At 42.1% G+C, this 19957-nt stretch overlaps 1 protein-coding gene across 2 annotated transcripts in view; it reads right to left on the reverse strand.

The window, feature by feature from the left end:
- The window catches only part of CAMKK2 (calcium/calmodulin dependent protein kinase kinase 2), a 160974-nt gene that overhangs the window by 24483 nt on the left and 116534 nt on the right, over positions 1 to 19957 (reverse strand). For both annotated transcript variants that reach the window (XM_063964424.1, XM_063964423.1), the window contains exons 9-14: positions 18133 to 18221; positions 5839 to 6038; positions 5168 to 5221; positions 2887 to 2960; positions 2625 to 2712; positions 138 to 266 (exon numbers count right to left, since the gene is read on the reverse strand). In XM_063964424.1, the coding sequence (XP_063820494.1) occupies positions 138 to 266; positions 2625 to 2712; positions 2887 to 2960; positions 5168 to 5221; positions 5839 to 6038; positions 18133 to 18221 (634 nt within the window). The remainder of the gene's footprint in view (positions 1 to 137; positions 267 to 2624; positions 2713 to 2886; positions 2961 to 5167; positions 5222 to 5838; positions 6039 to 18132; positions 18222 to 19957) is intronic.

The raw sequence follows: 19957 nt of genomic DNA on the forward strand, positions 1-19957 counted from the left end.
TGCTGCATTACCCTACAGAGCTATCACTGCTGCTTCCAAGGAAGAACACTGACTGGTAAAGGCTGCTGAACAAGATACCATACAAATACATATAGTGTACTGTGAAGTGTGAACTTGTAAAGATTACATGCACTCACCACTGTAGCCAAGCTTGGAATGTGCTTCACTGAATTCTCCACCTCTTCCTCAGTCACTTCTATCAAGGTGCAGTTCTCATCCTCACTTGGAAGAGGTTCTGCGCCATGTTTAGTGACCCATGGATGCAGCTACAAGGAACATTACTTTGAATTAGAAATTTTATTGATGTTGTGATTCACCATTAGAATATCTGCCTTAATCAGGTGTACATATGATACAGTTAAGAGAGGAGAGGTGAATGAAACAGGTGGGAAATCTAATCATCTCATAGCTGGGGAATAATTAAAACAAAAAAAGCGCCTTTTATATACTTTACTAAACAAAACCTATCAAAGTGCATGAAGGAGCTACAATAGGGCTATTAAACATGCGTCCCTCCAGCTGCTAAGGAACTACACATCCCAGCATGCCCTGACACAATTTTGCTATTAAGACATGCTAAAACTGTTGCAGGGCATGCTGGAATGAGTAGTTCCACAGAGGTTGGAGAAATGTACTTTGAATAACCCTGAGCTACAAAACATCCGTATACACTTTGAATGGAATACTATAGAGCCGTGATTCAGATTTTATGGTCCAAGGAGTAAATACATTATTTTGTTACCCATCTAAATCACATAGGGGGACATGTATCAAACCTTGGAGAAAGAAAGGTGAAGAGAGATAAATTACCAACCAATCTACTTCTAGCTGTGATTTTTTAAACACAGCAAGAAGCTGATTAGTCGGTACATTATCTCTCTCCACTGTTTGATACATCTACTCCACAGTTTCATAGTTTCCTTCCAAAGCTGCTTTCAAACTGAACAGGATACTTCTACTTGGTTTTCTTATTAGGCCTTATAAGGCACATAGAAATAAGTATTAAATTATCCACTTATTTTGTCAACTGTAGAATAAGTGTAATTCTTAACATAGTTTTCCACACCCCATCATCACATCCTACCAATTTTGACTCTCAACGTGACTGAAGCTTATGGAATTCTGGAAGTGGTGAAAGTTGGTTCACTCAGCAGCAAAACACTTGAGTTTCACTCTGGAAGGTTTGATCATGAAACTGAAAGTTCAACTGTGAAAATTCCCTTCCAGCTTGCATCTTTATTTCTCTTATGTGTAATGGTTTTTTTTTTTTATCTACATAGTGTGACTTCTTATTAGAATCCAATAATACTCCCACTCCAAACCATGAATCTGAATAGGAGTGGGCATTTGGTTCCCCCACTAGATGAGAATTCGTGGCTGGAGATCAGGGAGAAGATGGGCAGGGGTTCCAAATGCACACTGATTAAGGAACATATCTATAAAATAGACTATGTAAGGTAACTGTTCCAGCCAGATTGCCTAAGACTTTACCCGTAGCCTTCAATATGTATTTGAGGCAATGTGGTCTGATTGGGTCTTTCCTCCATGTCTGGTGGACAAGTCCCAGGATAAGTACATTCTGGGATGAGATTATACTCCTTGTGGAAAGATTAATATATATATGTCAATATCTAAAAACCCGTGGAACCTTTGACAAAGTCATGCAATTCTGGGTCTACAGCGGACTCACTACCATTCTACATTCTGCATCTTGCTAGATGTGGGATAGCGAAGGCATGGAAACTGCCAAACTTTCTCTTAATAGATTCTATCACCTCTACTATTTAGCAGATGGTTTATTTGGAAAATATTATTGAATAAAACAGCACATACGTTCCAGTTGATCAGGAACCCTGGTTTCCTGGAATACATAAATTGTTTTCTTCCTGTATTTGTGGTCAAACCCTTCACACATCTTTTCTTTACTATTAGTTCTAGTTCATCCCTTATCCCTAATCAGGGCAAAGGGTTATCTGGACTGACAGTGGATCGGGAGGTCTTATCCTTCCTCACAGTTCCCGCTCCCCATGTACCCTTTCCCTCTTATTTCCTTTATCTTATATGCCTGTCCTAGATGCAAAAAATGGTATCTAGATACGATAAATGAAATGATAATTTTAATTCAATGTACCAAAAACAGATTTACTGTAACATACAGACTTGTCTTTATTGTATAAGCCTGCTAATATTCATACAAAAATCTTTTCTAGGTCACGAAAGCTTAAAAAAAAAAAATGTATGAAACTGTACTCCACACCTCCTTAGACTAGGTCTGTTATGTAAGACCAAACTTGATGTTGAAAAGTGCTTAGAAATATAAAAGCGATGTACTAGCTTATTTACAGTACATGACAATAATACGGCAAATTTAATGGAAGCATAACTCATGGTACTTGTATGTTTAAAAATATCAGAATGTATGCTAGTATTCAACATATTTCCAGGATCTATTTGATTCGGTAATATTACTACTACAATAAATAATGTTTGGGTATTAAAACCCAGTTCAGATTCACCTGTTTTTCTGCTGTATAATGCTTCTGGAACCTCTCTGCACTGTAGAACCCTTTTATGTATCAGGTGTTACAGTAGATTTGTCAACTGATGTTTCAAATTAAGTTTACCTTTATATCAGGAACTGAAATTCTAGATTCTGGGTTCTTGTCCAACATCCTCAGAACTAGATCCTTTAGGTCCTCTGATATCTCTGGCCTGTACATACAGGAAGGCAACACAAATAAAAGCTCAGCTGTTTTGTTTGCAGTGACTTTCTGAGCACCTCCCATTACGTTATATCAGTAGCATCATCAGCAGTGTTACCCGTGAGGCACCAAACATACTAAACCCACATTCACACAAATAAGATAAGAGATGTACAGAACTTACTGGTCTGGTAACTCCAGGGGCTGATTCTTTATTTTGCCGTGAAGTGATAAAATCCTCTCATCCATGAAAGGACACTATAAATATGAAGACGTCAGCTGGGCATCAGATGCCACAGAACACACTGCAGAAACACACGGCTGCACTGACTTGCATTTTATGGTTGGAATATGGCTTTTTTGTCTGTTAAATGCGGACTTAGCGATAGATGCAAGACGCACTTTGCAAGCACTGTGGGAGATTTATCAAGTCTTGGAGATAAAGTGGGGATAGTAACCAATCAGCATCTGACATATTTCTAGCACAGCCTGTAAAATTACTTGAAGCTGTTTGGTTGCTAAGGGCAACTTCTCCACTTCATCTCTCCAAGATTTGATAAATATCCCCCACTGTCCTATAGTCTTCATCTACATACTACATGCCTCTGTGATGCCAGGCCATATGATTGTGCACATGGAAACAAGCTGCGTGTCCTGGGTTGCTGTATAGTAAAATGATTGATGAGCAGTTTTACCCTGGTTACCAATGGTACAGGGTCAGATGTATTAAGTCTAAGCAAGGATAATCCTATCCATTAACTGTACTGTATGATGATAATTTCTAACAATCCTTTTGGATCCCACACACAGTATAGAAAGGTCAGACAATAGGATTAGTAATACCCAATAAATAATGCCCAACCAAAGTGCACCATAAGTAACCTAATAAATAAAGTAGATTCTAGAGTCCAATGAAACAGTGACCCATAGTGGCTACACTTCCTTTTCTTGTACTTGCTGTATCAAGCGACATCTGAGGTCATAAATGTGGTAGAGGCTCTGTGCCAAATAATGTTCATTTGTGGGTAAGCAACGCAGCAATCGTTATCTGAACTGTTTTACACAAGTCACAGATAAATGAGAATAGTCATTTTCTACTGTAATAAAGGAGAAGTGGTATGCAACTAATTTCACAGGTGCCAAAGCACAGCCTTCTGTCTAAAGTGCAGGAACATACCTGATGGCCAAATGTGCTTACTCATTACTACAAACACACGGGTTGGGGCTGGGTGACCGTCGGTGGGGATACCAGCCGCAGAATGCCGGCAGGGGGAGCGAGCGCAACAAAGCCCCTTGCAGGCTCAGTGGCTCGCTACAGGTTCTATTTCCACTCTGTGGGTGTCGTGGACACCCACGAGTGGGAATAGTTCCTGTTAGTTGGCATGCTGATTATAGGGCCTTTCATCACTCGGGATACCGGTGTCGGCATGGTGACCGCCGGGATCCCGAGCGCCGGTCACATGACCAGTTCCCAAACACACCACACATGTAATAAGGCACTAACTTAAAAATCTGTGCTATTTAGCCATCCGGTCCACTGTATGTAACACTGCATCAGCCATGGAACCGTCCCATTGGATGTCATTCAATGACAACTAGGAATGACGGACTGGGGGTACACACTATACGATGTTGCATCAGAATGATATATTGGACGATAAACTGTACAGTGTGTACCCAGTATAATTTGCAGGAACTGCGCACATGCTTGTATTTCGCAGGCTATCACATAATGGCCTTCATGTTTTTGTTTCTTATCTTGTGGCGATATAGCATATAAGGAAGAGCTGCACTGAGCCGAGACTACTGTTATTCTACCTCTGCTCAGGTAAAACAAACAGGCCGTTCCCTAATTCAGCACAGGTAAATTATTCTAACAAACTACTTAACTATTATACCACAGAAAAAGCATAAACATGAACTTCCGGAGATACCTGGGGATATACATTCTAATTGGTTTTAACATGAAATGGCATTTACGTTCTCATTATTCAAGTTTTCCGTGCCTTCTCTTAAATGGAATGAGTTTGTGGTATAGTTTAACTCCATACGTTTCCTTTAATCATAACGTACAGCACTGTGGATATATTTAGTCATTGCATTAATAAGATCTGGACATCTTTTTATTATGACAGTTCTGTGTTGCACTGAAACGCTCTGAAATCAGATGTAATGTTTGCCAATATATATTTGCCTGGGGGAAGGTGCGGAGAGGTAATCTGTACAAGCTGTCTCAGTGTGTCTATCGCAAAAAGCAAATGTCACAAATACCAAAAAATACATTTATTTTTTAAGCCTCACTGGAATGAATTGGTTCACATAAGAATATTTTGTTAAAGGTATAATGCTGACATATTTTTTACACACACACACACACACACACACACACACACACACACACACACACACACACACACACACACACAATACAAGGCAAATTCCAATTACTTTATGTAGATAAATACCTGACCAAACACAAAACAGTACAGGGTGACTCCCATTGCCCAAACATCAAGAGCCTGCAAATAGAAGGTAATAAAATAATTAGGTTAATGTGCTAACACTGTGCACCTGCCACACAGGATTTACAATAACACAAGATTCTGTATCCATGGTAACGGTCCTGCACGTCCTACTCAACACACATATGTGACTTACCCACAGATATTAAACACAGGCAGAAACTGAGGAGACATTGATTATTACTGAGATATTCTATAAACACATACATAGGTTTAGGAGGCTGACGATCGTATAATACATTATAATGAAAGGTTGGATCTATAGTGCCCCTCCTTTTTGTTAGTGTACATATCATCATGATTTTGTCTATACAATAGTATGCCCCTTTCAGACAAAGGTCCCAGGACCAGCTAAGGTCACTGAACACGGATTTCATGTCGTCTCATAGTAGTTTGAAACCCGTTCACACTGCAGGCTGGACCCGGGACATTGCTGAGGCTTCTCCTCTGAGTTGGATGAGCCAGTTTACCCATTCACAGCTGCTCCATAACCCAGGTTGTCTAGTATCCAACCCTGGTCGCTACCGAGGTTGGATCCCCAAGTCACTTGACCCAGATTTTTTTCGGGGTATTACACAGTTACATTTCTTTGCCTTAGAGAACCTGCAGCGTACCTTTCCTGAAAATATCCTGCTCGTCTCCAAGAGGGTCTCAGGAGCCATGAACGCTGGTGTTCCCACTGTGTTAGACAAAAGAGCATCTGTTCCTTCAAACTGGTTACTGACACCGAAATCTGCAATCTTAATATGGCCATCTTCTCCCACTAAGAGATTGGAAGGTTTGATATCACGATGTATAATCCTCTGATAATGCACTGAAAGGTAAAGACAAAATGATTTTATGAACTTTTTCCTGCAAAACCTGTAAACCATCTAAAAGCCATTTCCCATAAACTCGGCAAACAAATTGCACTTCAGTTCCTCCTATTGGGATGTGGGGCTAGGTGGAATGCACAATGGGGCGATCTTTCACACTACATAACTGTAATCAAATCAATCAGCAGAGTATACATTAAACCATCTATTGCCTGCCCTATACTTATTATGGAATAATACCGTAGTCTCTTGTAGGGAGGTGCACCACAGAATATGTATGGTTAGACAAAGCAGAAAAATATTCTCAGATAGTTATTCCATATTCTATAAAACATAAATGTTACGCTAAGAACCATTTGAGATCTAAAGTAAGTACAGTCCAGCAAATGTTTACTTTAATCATATCCATTTAAAATACTTATTTGATGCTTGCAAAATATAGTGTGAATATAAGTACAAGAGTGATAACAAACAAATGCCTTCTCCTTTATTTCTCTTATTCATGTTATTGGTTTGGGTATTTAATATGAGGTCAGATCTGGACACAAACAAGGAGCGGGATGTAATGAAGTGTGTGGGACATAGTGACACATTACTACCAGAGTAATTACTGCTGAGACTGTGATTCTCCAATCCCGTTCATCTGTTGGCTGTGTTGAATATTGTCATTTAAGGCACACTATCCTTTTAAAGAGAATAATCTCCAATTATGTGTAATTACCACTGTTGGGTAGTGTTCCCAGTTAGTAAACATTTATTCATTCACTGATGACAAGTCTTCTCCCCCTTCCATACAGGCTTCAGTATATCACAGGGTCACTCTCTAAGACAATCACTATTTTTATATTGAATTAACACAGTGCGTCTTAAACTTTGCCCGCAGGGGATGCAGCAAATTTGCCGTTGGTCAGGATACAGATGCCGGAATCCCGACCACTGATAATGCTGACAGCCGGAATCCCGGCTAACAGGAGTGATTCCCACTCATGGGTGTCCACGACACTCATAGATTGGGAATAGAACCTGTGGCGAGTGCAGCGACACACTGAGCAAGCAGCAAGCCCACAAGGGGACTCTTTGCGTTCACCCCGCTGCTAGCATACTGACAGGCAGGATGCCATTGTCGGTATACTGACGGCCGGCATCCTGACCCTCAGTATATCATACTGAGCCCGTACTCAGGATCCCTAATAGTGCATGTCTCCCACACCACATGTGGATCTTTTACAATGAAACATAGTAATACCACTTTCAGGCCACATTCCCAGGTCCAGTCCGGGTCACTAACACTGCAGGCTGGACCTGGGATATTGCTGGGGCTTCTCCTGTGCCAGCACTTGGAGATGACATAATCTCCAAGTGTCAGGAATGTGCCTCTCCCTATGCAGTAGACAAAACCCAGGTTGGACAACCAGGGTTCACACTGCCCTTGTAACCTGAGTCCTTCTCAGGTCAGATTCCCAGGTCACTGGAACCGGGATAATAATTTCACACCAGGCAGCAACCTTGTTTAACACACAATAACTAGGGTTTTTGCGGTTGTGTGAAAGGGGTGTTAGTAATGAAAATTCCTGGACACCAGGTAGGAATCCTGGAAAATGTGATCAGTTAGGGGACCTGAGGACCAAGAGACACAGAGTTACCGAGTCTGTATCTCTCACATCTTCGTTGTTCTTGCTAAATTAAGCTAAATTTCAGGTGTTATAGTCACATATATTTGACCATAACACTATCCCTTTTGGAAGGGTAATGTCCAACTTCTTAAAGGCTTATTAGCTGCTGTCGGGTCAGTGCATGCAAGTATTAAACATATACAGCTTATTACTGAAATTCAGACTTTTACATAGCAATAATCCAGAACACTCGCTGAGACTGTCCTCACCAGTGTCGTTATTCACTGTGTAGCAACACCCATCACGCCCACCGGCATTGGTGTCATGGTATTATTCAATGTCATTGTGAACCTTAGATTGAATCTAAATTGGGCCACACATACAAACATCGGATTCCTGGATTGCTCATATTAAGGTTGGTGCTGCAATTCCTAGAGTGTCAGGTGAGACTCAACTATTGCTGTTTTGCTATGAACTTATTCAAAGGAACGACCTGCATAACTGTATAGACCTCCAGTTGCATAGACTGCATGTGTGCCTTCCTGGGAGCACACAGATCTGTGAATGAGCAGCTCCACCACTGTGTAAGTGAGAGCAATCTCACGCCATGCCAGTGCTGAGTCTACAGAGTCGAAGTTAACCAGAAGTGCCTTGTAAAGGATTGCCCCTTTAAAATAATGTCCGTGTTTGACCAGCATCCGGCACGTCTGGCAAACTCGGACTCTATTACATCCCGCCCCACGTCTGGACTGCGCAAGGAACATGTCCTTTAAGACTTTCACCCTAATGGTTGTAATTTCATTACTTTTTGTAGCTTGACTGGCAGAGCCGCCCCTAACCAATATGATGACCTAGGCAAGATTTTGGTTGGTGCGCCCTAGCACCGCATCTAGTTCCGCCTCTGACCCCTTTCCCAGCACCATCACCCCTCACCCGTAGGAGCCCTCATTTTGGTGCTCCTACATCCTATATTTTAAATAGGAACAGTGTGCTCATTCGGCGCACAGCCCAAAAAGGGGTGTGTTTTTGCTGGGAAGGGGCATGGCCACACAATAGTACCCCCAATTCAAATTACACCACACAGTAGTGCAACTTTATTTACATTTTATCATGCGATATTGTTCCTAATTCACATTCCATCATACAGTAGAACCACTTTACCTTATATACATTACTCCTTACAGTAGGGCCCCTTATTCACATTACACCACACTATATTGCACTGTATTCACATTAGACCACACAGTAGTGCCCTTACTATTCGTTACGCAACACAGTAGAGCACCTTATACACATAATGCCACACATTAGTAATGCCTTTATACACATAATACCACACAACAATGCCTCTTAAACAAATGACACACCTTATTAATGTCCTTATAAACATAATGTGCCTTACACATTATGCCAAACTTTATTAATGCCCTTATACACATAATGTCTCTTACACATATGCCGCACATTATTAATGCCCTTATACACATAATGACACACATAATGTCCATTTCACATATGCCGCACATTATTAGTGCACTTATACACATAATGACACACAGTGTCCCTTATACATACGCCGCACATTATTAATGCATTTATACACATGACACACATAATATAAGCTACTCTCTGCACGTATTACCGTCGGTGACACGCAAACAACCGCGTCACTTCCGGTCAGTGGAACGCAAACCGCCGCGTCACTTCCGGTACCGCGGCGGCACGTTCGGCGGCTCATTTACGCCTCTCTGTATCACAGCCTACAGGTGCTTATCCCCACAACCCTAGTCCACCATTATTTAACCTGATATAGGTTTTGCATGCTATTAAATTAGCTGTTCACACCGCGATGTCACTTCCGGGTTTTAACTTCCGGTCCGGGTCACTTCCGGTCGCCCGGCTTGACGTTTTTCATCTCATCTTTTCTATATTCATTTAGTAATTCACTTTCTTGCACCTTATGCTCATCATAAGGAGCATTGACATATTAACACACCATAAATCAGCATCAGTATTTGCCAAAGGAGCCATTATGACCATTTCCGGCTTCAGTGACCTATGACCCGGAACTACCCTCCCACCATCTTTAAAAGCAATCTCTGAGACAAGCCACACCATCAAGCCCTGAGGAAGAGATTGGATATCTCGAAACGCGTTGGCTATCTGGATCCAAGAAGGAACTTGAACTTTTCATCCTTTGGACATCTGCCTTGTGGTTAGCTTGGGAGCCAGAACAGGGTGAAGTCTGGACCACCCTGCTTATTATAACACCTGCGGCTCCTCAGCTACCTCTCCGGTATGCTTTCCATTATTTGAATTGTTACCTGAGATGTTTTGAATATTGACCAACATCTATCCAGGTGTTCGCAACCCATCAGTAAGCTTAGGAGCCTGAGCAGGGTGTATCTTCGATCACCCTGCCACTTATTACACCTGCGGCTCCTAGCTTACCTTTATGGTATGCTTTTATTGTTATGTATGTGAATTTTCATTGTATTAAATTATATTTACTTTTATGTGATACTTATTGGAATTCATACCAATATATTTCAAATAAGTTCACCATTTAATTGGTTAAAGGGGATCATTGCTTTGGTCTTCACACAAATACCACAGAAAGAGGGCGCCCTGGTTACACCACTCCATACTTGCAGTCCTTGCTCCAGTTGCATAGACTGCATGTGTGCCTTCCTGGGAGCACACAGATCTGTGAATGAGCAGCTCCACCACTGTGTAAGTGAGAGCAATCTCACGCCATGCCAGTGCTGAGTCTACAGAGTCGAAGTTAACCAGAAGTGCCTTGTAAAGGATTGCCCCTTTAAAATAATGTCCGTGTTTGACCAGCATCCGGCACGTCTGGCAAACTCGGACTCTATTATATCCCGCCCCACGTCTGGACTGCGCAAGGAACATGTCCTTTAAGACTTTCACCCTAATGGTTGTAATTTCATTACTTTTTGTAGCTTGACTGGCAGAGCCGGCCCTAACCAATATGATGACCTAGGCAAGATTTTGGTTGGTGCGCCCTAGCACCGCATCTAGTACCGCCTCTGACCCCTTTCCCAGCACCATCACCCCTCACCCGTAGGAGCCCTCATTTTGGTGCTCCTACATCCTATATTTTAAATAGGAACAGTGTGCTCATTCGGCGCACAGCCCAAAAAGGGGTGTGTTTTTGCTGGGAAGGGGCATGGCCACACAATAGTACCCCCAATTCAAATTACACCACACAGTAGTGCAACTTTATTTACATTTTATCATGCGATATTGTCCCTAATTCACATTACATCATACAGTAGAACCACTTTACCTTATATACCGTATATACTCGAGTATAAGCCGACTTTTTCAGCACATTTTTCTATGCTGAAAAAGCCCCCCTCGGCTTATACTCGAGTCAAGTTGTCAACGGCTGCAGCAGACGCCGTGGGCTGTGTGGGCGTCCGCTGCAGCCGGCTCCAGGGACAGACACTAGAGGTCATTATTGACCTCTAGTGTCTGTGCGGCGTTGCTATGGGAGAGACGTCATGACGTCTCTCCCATAGAGATGATCGGGTGCCGGGAAGCGGGCGCCGGGAAGCGGGCGCCGGAGCGGGCGGCCAGACGGAGCGGTGGCCAGACGGAGCGGCGACCAGACGGAGCGGGTGGACAGACGGAGCGGAGCAGCGCAGCAGCAGAAGAAGCGGTCGGGAAACAGGAGCGGGGCAGTGGTAAGTATTGTTTTAGTGTGTGTTTTGTGTGTTTGTAAGCGGCAACGAGGGCACAGTAACAGGGGGCAAAGAAAGGGGGCACAATTACTGAGGGCAAAGAAAGAGGGGTCATAACTACTGGGGGCAATGAAAGAGGGGGCACAACTACTGGGGGCAAAGAAAGAGAGGGCATAACTACTGGGGGCAATGAAAGAGGGGGCACAACTACTGGGGGCAAAGAAGGGGCATAACTACTGGGGGCAAAGCAGCGGGGGCATGTTTTTATCTGGCACTGTGGGGAGATATATGTCACTGGGGGTATATGTGGCACTGGGGGCACAACCCTAGCAACAAGCATTACCCCCTGGCAACAAGCATGACACCTACCGCATGAAACCCCTGGCAACGAGCATGACACCCTGAGCATGAAAACCCCCGGCACCGTGCATTTCCCACCCTAGGCTTATACTCGAGTCAGTAATTTTTCCCATTTTTTTGTGGTAAAATTAGGTGCCTCGGCTTATATTCGGGTCGACTTATACTCGAGTATATACGGTACATTACTCCTTACAGTAGGGCCCCTTATTCACATTACACCACACTATATTTCACTGTATTCACATTAGACCACACAGTAGTACCCTTACTATTCGTTACGCAACACAGTAGAGCACCTTATACACATAATGCCACACATTAGTAATGCCTTTATACACATACCACACAACAATGCCTCTTACACAAATGACACACCTTATTAATGTCCTTATAAACATAATGTGCCTTACACATTATGCCAAACTTTATTAATGCCCTTATACACATAATGTCTCTTACACATATGCCGCACATTATTAGTGCACTTATACACATAATGACACACAGTATCCCTTATACATACGCCGCACATTATTAATGCATTTATACACATGACACACATAATGCCCCTTACATATATGCCAAACACTAGTGCACAACCAACCCACCCGAACACAGCACTCACATGGCCGCTAACACTGTGACTTCTGCCTCTGCTTGGATACAGATGTGTCCTCATACATCTTGCTTCAATACGCCATGCAGCAGGAGATGCCTGGTGTGAGTCAGCTGGCAGCTCTGTTAACGTTGGGCGTCTTTTTTTGATGAAAATGCATCTTATTTGCATTACTATAGGGCTAGAATGCACATACAGCTTCTGCTGATTAAAATGATATGAGGCATGCCTAGATTCTGTGTGCGACTTTGGCTGTATCTGCATACGAAATGCTACGTTACAGTGATTTCCAGGAATACACTGTAACGTAGCATTTCATATGCAGAAAAAGCCGCAGTCACACACAGAATATAGGCATGCTGCATATCATTTTAATCAGCAGACGCTGCTTGTGCCCCTAGGCATTTGTCAAGTTTGCCTATGCCTAGGGCCGGCTCTGTTGACTGGTAAAGTTTCAATAGTGTTCTGATATTTTGGACCTTGCGTAAATGTAAAAAGCTGTAATTGTACACGTTGGATAAGTAGGTGAGCTGGGATTAATGATACATTTTAGAACTCAAAGCTCTTTTGTCTACACCAAATGTGTAAAACTAATTTTAGGAAGTGTGCTAGCATCACCTTCCCGGTGCTCTAGAAAATAATAATATTATTAGTATTAACCCAGCTGCAAGTGCTTAGAGACTGGTTTAAGGTCTCCAGCAAATTTGATACAATTTTAAAAAGATAAATATATAGCACCGCGCTTAAGGCCCATACACACTTGACAATGCACACGTCGTTAACGACTTCCCTTGAACTTCCCTTGAACAGCTGAGCAAACGACATGAGCATACACACTACCAATGACCAAAGACCATTCATCGTTGAAGCATCCAAGCTGAACAGTTTATTAAAATAATGAGCTGGGAACAGGGCTGGTGAACAGTGGCTTGGTCGTTGGTCGTTGACACCATACACATTCAACGACGTCTCTGGTCGGTAACGACCATAGTGGAAATTGAGCATACATGCTCCACAGATAAGTATATATATATATATATATATATATATTCACAGACGGCGGCACTCGTAAATTATCAGGCAAAGACAGGGATGTCTTTGCCTGATAATTTACGAGTGCCGCCGTCTGTGAATATATGTTTGGAGTACCCTGCATGCGGGACCCCTACGGAAGGCACCGGACCATTGTAATCTCTGACTGTGTGTGCTGCCTATCTGGACGTTTATATATATATATATATATATATATATATATATACACATAGATACATACATACACACACAGTTGTGCTCATAAGTTTACATACCCTAGCAGAATTTGCGATTTTCTGGCCATTTGTCAGAGAATATGAATGATAACGCACAAACTTTTCTTTCACTCATGGTTAGTGGTTGGGTGAAGGCATTTATTGTCAAACAACTGTGTTTACTCTTTTTAAATCATAATGACAACAGAAACTACCCAAATGACCCTGATCAAAAGTTTACATACCCTGGAGATTTTGGCCTGATAAGTTTAACATGCACACAAGTTGACACAAACAGGTTTGAATGGCTACTAAAGGTAACCATCCTCACCTGTGATCTGTTTGCTTGTAATCAGTGTGTGTGTATAAAAGGTCAGTGAGTTTCTGGACTCCTGAAAGACCCTTGCAACCTTCATCCAGTGCTGCACTGACGTGTCTTGATTCTGAGTCATGGGGAAAGCAAAAGAATTGTCAAAGGATCTGCGGGAAAAGGTAATTGAACTGTATAAAACAGGAAAGGGATATAAAAAGATATCCAAGCAATTGAGAATGCCAATCAGCAGTGTTCAAACTCTAATTAAGAAGTGGAAAATGAGGGATTCTGTGGACGGTCAGGTAGACCAACAAAAATTCAGCCACAACTGCCAGGAAAATTGTTCGGGATGCAAAGAAAAATCCACAAATAACTTCAGCTGAAATACAGGACTCTCTGAAAAAAAGTGGTGTGGTTGTTTCATGATGCACAATAAGGAGGCATATGAAGAAAAATGGGCTGCATGGTCGAGTCGCCAGAAGAAAGCCATTACTACGCAAATGCCACAAAGCATCCCGCTTACAATACTCCAAACAGCACAGAGACAAGCCTCAAAACTTCTGAAACAAAGTCATTTGGAGTGATGAGACCAAAATTTAACTTTTTGGCCACAACCATAAATGTTACATTTGGAGAGGAGTCAACAAGGCCTATGATGAAAGGTACACCATTCCTACTGTGAAAAACGGAGGTGGATCGCTGATGTTTTGGGGATGTGTGAGCTACAAAGGCACTGGAAACTTGGTCAAAATTGATTGCAAGATGAATGCAGCATGTTATCAGAAAATACTGGAGGAAAATTTGCATTCATCAGCCCGGAAGCTGCGCATGGGACGTACTTGGACGTTCCAACATGACAATGATCCAAAACACAAGGCCAAGTCGACCTGTCATTGGCTACAGCAGAATAAAGTGAAGGTTCTGGAGTGGCCATCTCAGTCTCCTGACCTCAATATCATTGAGCCACTCCAACGTGCAGTTCATGCAAGACAGCCCAATAATTTACAGGCACTGGAGGCTTTTTGCCAAGAAGAATGGGCAGCTTTACCATCTGAGAAAATAAAGAGCCTCATCCACAACTACCACAAAAGACTTCAAGCTGTCATTGATGTTAAAGGGGGCAATACACGTTATTAAGAACTGGGGTATGTAACCTTTTGATCAGGGTCATTTGGGTAGTTTCTGTGTCATTATGATTTAAAAAGAGTAAACACAGTTGTTTGACAATAAATGGCTTCACTCAACCACTAACCATGAGTGAAAGAAAAGTTTGTGAGTTATCATTCATATTATCTGACAAATGTCCAGAAAATCACAAATTCTGCTAGGGTATGTAAACTTATGAGCACAACTGTGTGTGTGTGTGTGTGTGTGTGTGTGTGTGTGTGTGTGTGTGTGTGTGTGTGTGTGTGTGTGTATATATATATACATACATACACACCAAATGTGTGTCAAATTGTGTAAAAATACTACACTGTATGTTGTTTTTAGCTTGCTCTTGCTTCTATGCATTTATAGAAACATAGAATTTGACAGCAGTTAAACACTTGGACCATCTAGTCCAGGCATGTCCAACCTGCGGCCCTCCAGCTGTTGTGTAACTACATATCCCAGCATGCCCTGACACAGTTTTGCTGTCAGAGAATGCTAAAACTGTGTCAGGGCATGCTGGGATGTGTAATTTCTCAACAGATGGAGGGCCGCAGGTTAGACAGGCCTGATCTAGTCTGTCCCTTTTTAACCTTAATGTTACCTCGGATCCTATTTGATCTTTAGTTCTTTGTAAGGATACCCTTATGTCTATTTCAAGCATGTTTAACCACTTAACTGGCATGGTCAGATCACATGTGACCATGCCGCCCACTGTGTCCCCCAGTTTTTGATGAGGAGATCCATTCTGCAGATGTACATAATATAATATTTAACGATTTAAAAAAATACTTTTTAAACTATATTTAAATAAATTTAAAAAACAACAACTACATGAACAGCTTTGAAGGGAAAGTTATGTGGTTAAATTGCTCTATTGTATTAGCCTCTACCACCTCTGATGAGAGGATATTTTACCTATCCACTACCCTTTCTGTGAAGTAGTTTCCCCTGAACCTATCTCCCTCCAGTCTCAGTGCATGTCTTTGTGTTCTAATACTTCTCTTCCCTTGTAGAATGTCTCTCTCCTGTACCTTGTTAAAACCCTTCATACAGTTGAAAGTTTCTATCATGTCCAGGGACGGACTGGGGCCGAAAAGTGGCCTTGGCATGTGCGTGACAGGGGAGCGCGCACCATGAAAGTTGACGCGTGGACAATATTCACCAGGGCATACCGCGAGTCAGGGGGGCTAGTCCACCCCCCCTCCCCATGTATTTCTTAGCAACCGGCACTTCGGGCGGCAGGGGGGACAAATAGAGAGCCGGATGCTGTGCTGCATGCGGCCTTCTTGGCTCTCTGTGTGACTGGACCAGCGGCCCATTGGCCCTTCTTGCATGTGCATGACAGACCAGCCCTAATCATGACCCCCCTTTCCCTTTTCTGCTCCAAACTATACATACAGCATTAAAATCTTGTAGTCTTTCCAGGTATGTTTTGTGGTGTAGACCACGTTCCATTTTATTTGCCCTTCTTTGTCCAGTCTCTAATGTAGTAATATCCTTCTGTAGATATGGCCTCCAGAACGGAACACAGTATTCTAGATGAGGAATATAGTTGGCCTACCGACAGTTAGGATGCCCGCGGTCAGAAGACCGGAAATGGAATCCTGACAGTCAGAATCCTGTACATAAGTATGCTGGGATGTTTGGGCACCAGGGGGAGGGTTAGGGTTAGGCTTGCAGGAGTGAAGAATTAGGGTTAGGCTGCAGGAGGGGAGTGTCAGTATTCTGACCACCGGCATACTCACTGTCGGGATCCTGTACCCAACCAGCCTTCTTCATCCAAGTAAATATCCAGATCAAGTATAGACCCCGTGCGAGCTACTTCCATAATTTATGGGAATGCCCTAAAATCAGTACTTTATGGGATAAGGTGGTGAACTGCATTATCCAAATTTTCCAACTTGGACTTACAAAAAATCCTTTGGCGATTTTATGTGCTAATTTCGAGGGTTGGGAACTGGGCTGCAACAAATTTACTTATTGGTTGTTATTATTATTACAGCAGCTAAGAAATTGATTTAAGGCACTGTATATCCGCTTCTACACCTATGCTAAGTGAATTGAAAACGTTCTTGTTACACTTATTGTAACTTGAAAGGCAGGCAGCAATTCCTTTAATCAAAAAAGGGGTGGTCATGTTTTATAAAAAATGGGGGTTGTATGCTGAATTTTTGGGACCGCAAAAATAAACCGTGTCAGCTACATGGTATTTGTACTGGTGACTGTCATATGGGTGAGAATTGTAGGACATATTGTGGATACCTTTGGCTTTGGTTTTTAAAAAAAAATTTTTGGACTAGTATTTTTGTTCCTTTGTTTTCTTTATTTTTGTTAAAATGTTTAAACACATCACACTGTGGTTGTTTTTATATATTTTGTCATTGGAGGGGGAAATGAGAGTGCCGAATGAAAATTCCCAATACTGGGTACAAGATGGTGTGTATGCTGTCTACTATATTCAGGTAAGTATAGACAAGTAGTCTGCCAATGAGAGTGCAGCTAAGGAAGATCAGTTTACATGTTCCGAGGAGAAACACACATTCATAGATGGAAGGTCTGTGAGTGTGGGTCCCACTGTGCAATGATCGTTTCACCTGTTTAAGGCTTGGTCACAAATCAGATTTTAGATTATGACTAAAAAAATTGAGCTTTAACTGCTCCATATATTTGATTAAGAGTGCCCCCATAAAAAGATTGTCTTCTCTCTCTCTCTCTCTGTTTCTACAGTATTACCTAATCTTTAGGGGAGCACCGCCAGAAATGTAATTTGTTGTTTTCTAATTTACTCTAGACTATTTGTGAACTTACATGCTTATGAATTCTCTTTTTTTTCAAACATTCTGGTTCACTAACTACACTAATACCTGTGCGGGAAGATGCCACTGCATTCTTCCTACATATCTCCCAATTCACATCAGGTAGATGAAAGTCTCTCCTTTTAATGCCATTTTAGTGATGTAGGTTCCTGTCCAGTTCCTCTTCCTGACCTGGTAGCCTGTAGATCACCTCAATATGAAAAATCACTGAATTACAAGTGGAGACCACAGATCATGCAGGCCTGTTATATGAAAGAGGATAAACTCACAGTACTCAATTCCTTTTATCAGATCCTGGAAGTAAAAACGTGCCTGGTCTTCTGTTAATGGCTTAGTAGTGGGTATATCCATCACTGCCCTACAATAGACACAAAGTATCAACACATTCAATAAACAGTACTTCAGCATTTCGCATCATACAATATCATAAAAAACTATAGAGGGGTGTGATCACTAATTCAGGACTTGATTCTGAATTGAGAATAAAGTAATAAAGAGTAAGTAACTGTCCACCTCAGCAAAACCATGTTGCACCGCAGGTGGGCCACAATTAAACTGTGCAGAGAGATTTAGATTTGAGAAAGCAGTGTCCAAGCTCAAATCTAAATTGCAGTGTAAAAATAAAGCTGCCCAGTATTTGTGGGCTACATGCAAAAACAGCCAGTATTAACCCTGCATGCAAACACATGAATGCACATGCATCCCCTGCAGTACAACATGGTTTGTTCAGGTACTCAGTTACTTGCTCTCTCTTATTTATTCCCAAATCAGAATCAAGCCCTTAGATACTTGGGTCTATAAAGTACACATAATGGAAAAAAAATCATTAAAAAGACAGATCATGATCATTATCACCATAGTTTATTTGCAAGCAGGACAATCAACAAAATATAAACTGAATAAAATATAAGCATGCAAGGTGCAATAGAAACACATGCATCAGTAAAACTCAATACAAGATGATATAAGACATCCTGTATATTGTTTCTTTATTTAAAAGGCACAAGGGTTCCTTAGCGCCAAATAAAAAGGAAATAATAATCAACAAATGACAGACTGATACAAACTAGAGATGAGCGGGTTCGGTTTTACTCGGTTCTCAAAACAGCATCTTATTGGCTAATGGATGTCACGTGTTTTGGATAGCCAATAAGAAACATCCGGATAAAACCGAACTGGCGTTAATTCTGGTGTTACATCTGAACCCGCTCATCTCTAATACAAACAAGTTCACAACTTAACTGCAGTGTGTAATTAGCAGAATTATGTGGAGAATACATAGGGGAGGAGGGCCCTGCTTGTACAAGCTTACAATCTAGAGGGTATATGAGCGGACACAATAGGGAGAACAGGGCAGAGTAGGGAGGACAGAGATTAGAAATTTAGGGGAGGGGTAGTAGTCAAGAGTGAAAAAAAACATAATTTTAAAGAGAATGTTTGAAGGCTTGGAAACTGGATGAAAGTCTGATACAATGTGGGAGGGCAATCCAGAAGTGGGAAGCAGTATAGAATATCCTGAACGTGAGCAGTGTCAGATTTCCCCCTAGGCATGTAAGGCATGTAGACAAATGCCTATGGGTGCCACCTGCAGGAGGTGGCATACAGTGCAGCACCCGCGGAGAGATGAGGGAGGGGTGGTCCTGGGCAAGGCTGGTCAGGACTCAGAAGCGGTTTATTCATCTACTGCTGTTACAGTCACAGTCGTGGATTAAGGTGGGGATGGGGCGTCTCCGTTGGGGGCCTGCAGAAGGTTATTGTAGCCATATATAGTGACTCCTGCAGCAACTGCACTCACTGACACAGCAGCCGAGCAGATTCCCATACACAGTCCGTATCACTGTTCCTACAGCTCATGTTCCTACAGCTCCTAATGGAGGGAGGATGGAACTTCTGCTTGTCCAGCTGTGATAAGACTACGAGTCCCAGCACATCTTATCAACTGGATGTGAGCTAGAGAGGCCCTGAAAAGCCAAGTATACCAACATGGCATGTGTTACGGTTCCTCTCTCTCTATCACACACACACCTAATGAATTTCATGGATTTGTACTTTTTAGCAATAATGTGTGTGTGTGTGTGTGTGTGTGTGTGTGTG

The sequence above is a fragment of the Pseudophryne corroboree genome, chromosome 1, assembly GCF_028390025.1.
Source record: "Pseudophryne corroboree isolate aPseCor3 chromosome 1, aPseCor3.hap2, whole genome shotgun sequence".
NCBI lineage: Eukaryota > Metazoa > Chordata > Amphibia > Anura > Myobatrachidae > Pseudophryne > Pseudophryne corroboree.